Source organism: Apaloderma vittatum, unplaced genomic scaffold (genome assembly GCF_000703405.1).
Source record: "Apaloderma vittatum isolate BGI_N311 unplaced genomic scaffold, ASM70340v1 scaffold11558, whole genome shotgun sequence".
Classification (NCBI taxonomy): Eukaryota; Metazoa; Chordata; class Aves; order Trogoniformes; family Trogonidae; genus Apaloderma; species Apaloderma vittatum.
Window position 1 is genome coordinate 33,942 of NW_009730227.1, and position 4,820 is coordinate 38,761.

General features: G+C 39.3%; 1 protein-coding gene across 1 annotated transcript; it reads right to left on the minus strand.

Moving 5' to 3' along the window:
• Window positions 1-532: 532 nt before the first annotated feature.
• TDP2 (tyrosyl-DNA phosphodiesterase 2) lies at window positions 533-4,478 on the minus strand (the record flags this gene model as incomplete). The annotated part of the gene is made up of 5 exons (XM_009874723.1): window positions 533-814; window positions 1,875-2,045; window positions 2,377-2,495; window positions 2,929-3,020; window positions 4,311-4,478. Coding segments are annotated over 5 exons (832 nt in total), but the record flags the coding sequence as incomplete, so codon positions are not given.
• Between the last annotated feature and the right edge of the window lie 342 nt (window positions 4,479-4,820).

A 4,820-nucleotide genomic window follows, 5' to 3' on the forward strand; every position in this document is an offset into this window, starting at 1 on the left:
GTGTGAAAACCTAGCCCTTCTTTCCTCAACTCCTTTACTGTCTTGCCTGAAGGCGTATGTACGTACTTACAACACAAGCTTCAGAAGCTAATACAAAACACTCTACAAAAGACAGAGTTGTAAAGGGTGTTGGAAGAGGTTACAAAAGAAACAAAACCAGGCAAAATAGAAGTATTCTTAAAATAAAAAGCAGCATTTATTACAAGATTATAATACATGCCAAAATAAAAGCGTCCTTTAAAACGCCGAGTATGTTTCTGGATTGTATTTACAAGTTTTTGCTCCCATTTTAAAACTATAATGTTTTTGTACTTTCTTACATTATTTTAAAATATTTATCTTTAATGTAATTCAAGAACAGACACTTACAACATGGAAAAGGGAACCCTGCCTTGAAATTAAGCCGCTCCAGCTCAAACCAAGAGCAGAGAATGCGTTAGGGTTGAAAATACTCCCTACTTAAAATAAAAAGGTAAAACATTGTAAAAATAAGAACAGAGCACCTAAAAGCTAACATGGCAAATCTTCGTTTCTATAATATTACATCAAAGTTACAGAATAGACCCCAGTGATCACTAGGGAATCTGCCACACTCTAGTTTTTCCAATCCAATTAAGTCCATACTTCGTGGAATAATATGTCCCCCATCTGCTGCAGGCCGAAAGTAAATGCGATCGAACCTCATCTTGCACTTGTACCCCGCATCCAGGTTGGTATTGGAGTGGGTGTCCCAGGTATAGCGGCAGTGTTGAGGCTTACCCAGAAACTCCCAAATATCCGTGATGTTGTCAGGTAACTTACCTAGTTTAGTAACCTGAAAGCAGAAGGGACGGTCAAAAAAATACACAAGATACTGAATTCACAAGGTTTACCTTCAAAACCAGTACTGAGTTTTCACAATACTACTTTTTTTCTGCAAAACCCAAGTTGTTAAAAACAAAGATATCAGAGACATTTTTATATTGGCACTCTAAGGTATGACTAATCCCTGTAGTACTTTCTAAATCAAAAACACGTTACGTTACAAAATAAATGTTCAGCTCCGAAATTCTGAGGTACAGTGGCCAACACTGTGTTCTCTGAAACAACATCGTTCCAGTTCATGGCAATGGAATTTCACAACAGGGAAAGATGAAACACTGACCTCTTAGTAATAATGCACAAATTTCACTTTTAATAGCAGCAGCCTAAAGTGACTTCTAATTCTGAATGTCTCAGTGATGAGGGATTAATTTTAAGCTCCCAAGATCTATTTTTCCAGAGCACCCTCTTCTTTCCCTAATGCTACAAGCATCAACTCGCTTGAGAATTGGAGAGAGAAACAAGTAAAGGCCAGGTTCTCAAAATGAGAAGGTGCTTTTGGAAGTCAAAACCTTCATTGATTATCCCTGCACCTTCTCAGATGTAGATATTGCCAATTAAGCACTTTGTTATTGGGGGTGGTGGGAGAGGGAGCTCTTCATATACATCACCTCAGCTATAAGAGGGCCTTTATGGGGGCCGGTTAGCTCAGTGGTTTGAGCGCAGTGCTGGCAACAAGGACCAACACCGAGGTAGCGGGTTCAATTCCCGCTCGGTCCCCATGTGTTGCCAGGTCTAGTCGAGAGGTGGCGTCCCTGCCCATGACAGGGAGGTTGGACTAGATGATCTCTAAGGTCCCTTCCAGCCTAGGCCATTCTATGATTCTATGATTCTATGATTTATGCAAAAACGCTGCTCCTTCTGCTTAAGTCGCACTTCCACATTTTCAGGATAAACACTGACCATATCTTCTCTGCCTAAGCAGGTTATTCCTCATAAAGACAACAGAGAAGACTAAAAACCTTTTGTCAGAATACTTTCTCAAAATAACACGGTTGCCTATTTCCATTTACCTCACTGTCTCTGAGGTTTGTATCCCCTCCAAATATAACAGTGGCAGACTTGGACTCCTCCTGCATTTTGTTTAACACTATTTGCAGTTGTTTTATACGCTCCGTAGAGTGATTTTTAGTGCTCTCCAGATGAGAGGTCATAAGGCAAAGTTCATTACCAGATACGCTCACCTGTGCGTGAAACAAAGAGACAATGTGACTTTCCACACCATGGTAAGAAGTTCAAAGGCAAAAATCTAATCACAAAGTGAATTACTGAATGACAGAGCTCTGGTTAATGTTAGTTTTACACTGAAGTGGCTTACAGAAGGATAACAGGGTTTTAGTGTTGTTTTCAGAGGTTATGAGACTTGAAAACAAAGCACAGTCAGGAATTTACAGAAAAGATTTAAGCTCGTTGACATTAAATGCAACAGGGCTTATATGTAAAGCCAGTCCAGCCTTTCCTGGGATTCTGTGTTTAGAAGCCAGAAATACAGCTGTTTAGTACATACTGACTCACATGCACAACCAAAAGGTTCCTCATCATGGAAGTTGTTGGAAAAGGTATTATTTCATGTTTCTGTAGCTTCACTCTTGATTTCTTCAACATTATGACAGTGAAATAGCCATCTACATTACCTGAAGAGGAACAGGGAAATAAATGGTTGAGGATATCTTCTACCGTGTTATAAAGAAGTTAAAGTTTTGAAAGAGACCTTTTTACCATGATCTGTGAGAATCACATTAATTTGTAGTATCTATAAAGTCATTAGATAAACATTTCATAATGCAAATGTTTAAGAAATTATTTATCTATCACACTTTGTTGGCTATCTTTGCTACCAGTCTTACAAAACGCAGAAAAAATACAAAGGTAGGCAAGCTTTTTACATGCATGATTTGACTCAAATCACACCCCTGGTATCAAGACAGAAAGTAATTGAAACGCTTCCTTCTTCACCTTACTCTTTCCATTCCTGCACATGGTCAGAGATTGTAGCAAGGAAGACAGAATAAAACTAAACTTACTTCTCCCGGTTTATGTCTTTAGAAATTGCGGGTTATTTCTTACTTGGAATAACAGTGTAATTGCCTGCTCTCATCTGCAGAAGACAGAGATATGGTGGGATGACCTCTTGTAAAAACACGACATCTGGACTGTATCTGAAATCAGCAAGACACATACTCAGATTAACTGTTGAAAGCCAAATGGAACAGATTCAGGGATTTCAGGTGCATTTTGTCCTTGTCTTCCTAAATACTATAAGAATCTGTTGGGCAGGTTTTTTTATTAAAAACTAAACTCTCTCCATCATATTTAGCAGCATGTAGACATACCACCGTTGTTAAAAGGGAGGAGACAATGATTGTTATGGACATGGAACTGGCATTGTAATGAAACATGACCTATACTTTGATCTTGCAAACACATGCACAGGTTTCATACACTACCAATATGACAAATTCAACTTAAGCAGCTGCAAAGCATCTTTGGAACACATCCTGCAACATCTAAGTTCTCCAGGATCTTCCAACCCACCTCACTCCCTTCCAACAGACATCCCTCAGGTAACTTGTCATTTTCTCTAGTCTCATGGATGCCAAGCTCTTTTATTTCTTAGAGCTGTGCAATCCGTAACATTTCATGTGGGGCAGCGGTCCTGAAAATGCTAATTCAGACAAAACTTTACAGCTGTCCCTATTTTGGCTACACTGCTGAGCAGCCCTGCTCTAAGCAGGTGAAGGAAAAAGCTATGGCCTTATTCGCAGAAAAAAAATAGTCACCTCAGATTAACAAAATCAAGTGAAATTTGATTTAGTTAAAGGGTTTCTGCTGTTTTAACTTAAATTATCACTTGTTTAAATCATTTCATTTACACTGATAAGTTACTGTCTTAAGATAAATTCATTTATGTAATTGTTAAATTGCTCATAAATATATTCACAGGAGCCATCCGCTGGTGGAACTACAAAAGGTAATCACAGATTCTGTTGTTTTTATCTTACCTTGCACATTTCTTTTTGATAGGCAAATAACAGCCACATTTCACTAAAAAAATAATTTTTGTTGTTTCAGCTTTCTCTAGCATGAAGTTACTCACACTAATGAAACTGGACAAGTTTCTTGCAGTTTTAGCCTTCTGCCACGTATACAATTGATGTGTGAAGTATACTCTTCATGTCTGACTAATACTTGAACAATATTGCTTATTATAAAAAAAGCTTTTTAAAGCAGCCACCACAAAATATTTAACCTTTGGGATGCTGCGTCACACCTCTTCCAACCACTGTATCAACTTCTCTTCAGCTATTTGGGATTTATAAAGTGACTGTACTGTTGCAGCTAACATTAAGATAATTTGGGCACGAAGATTTGTAAACACCTAAAATAAGAATCCCGCTCTCTCCTTTAAAGTTGTGTACAAGACAATACAAAGACGAAGCCATGCTTACAATGCCAGGTAAGAACAGATCCCTCTAGCTCGCTCTTTTAGATTTCTTAAATCCAGCCCATCAACGTTCCATGTTATCAGCGAGAACGTGCTGTCGTCTTCTTGTTGCCTCGAGTCTGCGCTCTCGATGGCGGCATCACTAGCAGTTGCATCTGCTGTGAGGTCAATACTGAAGAGAGAGAGTTTACCTGATGTCAACACGCGTACCGCTATTCCCCCTGCAGTCACCTCCCTTCCCTTTTCGGGAAAATGCTTTAGACCCATCACAACTGACAGGAGGCTGTCTAAAACTCTGCCAACAAATAAGAATCGCTCTCACTGTAATTTATGACCTCAGTCATACCGAGCCTTAGCACTCAGGGGAAGTTAAGTGGGTTTTTCTCCTCCTTGCAGACACAGGGTAACAGTTACGATTCTGTAATTCAGAGAGTGTCCAGCACAATGCAAAGCACCCGAGTAATTCAACTCCGGCAGCAGGGGGGCTGGATTAAAAATGACCTCTAAGGTCCCT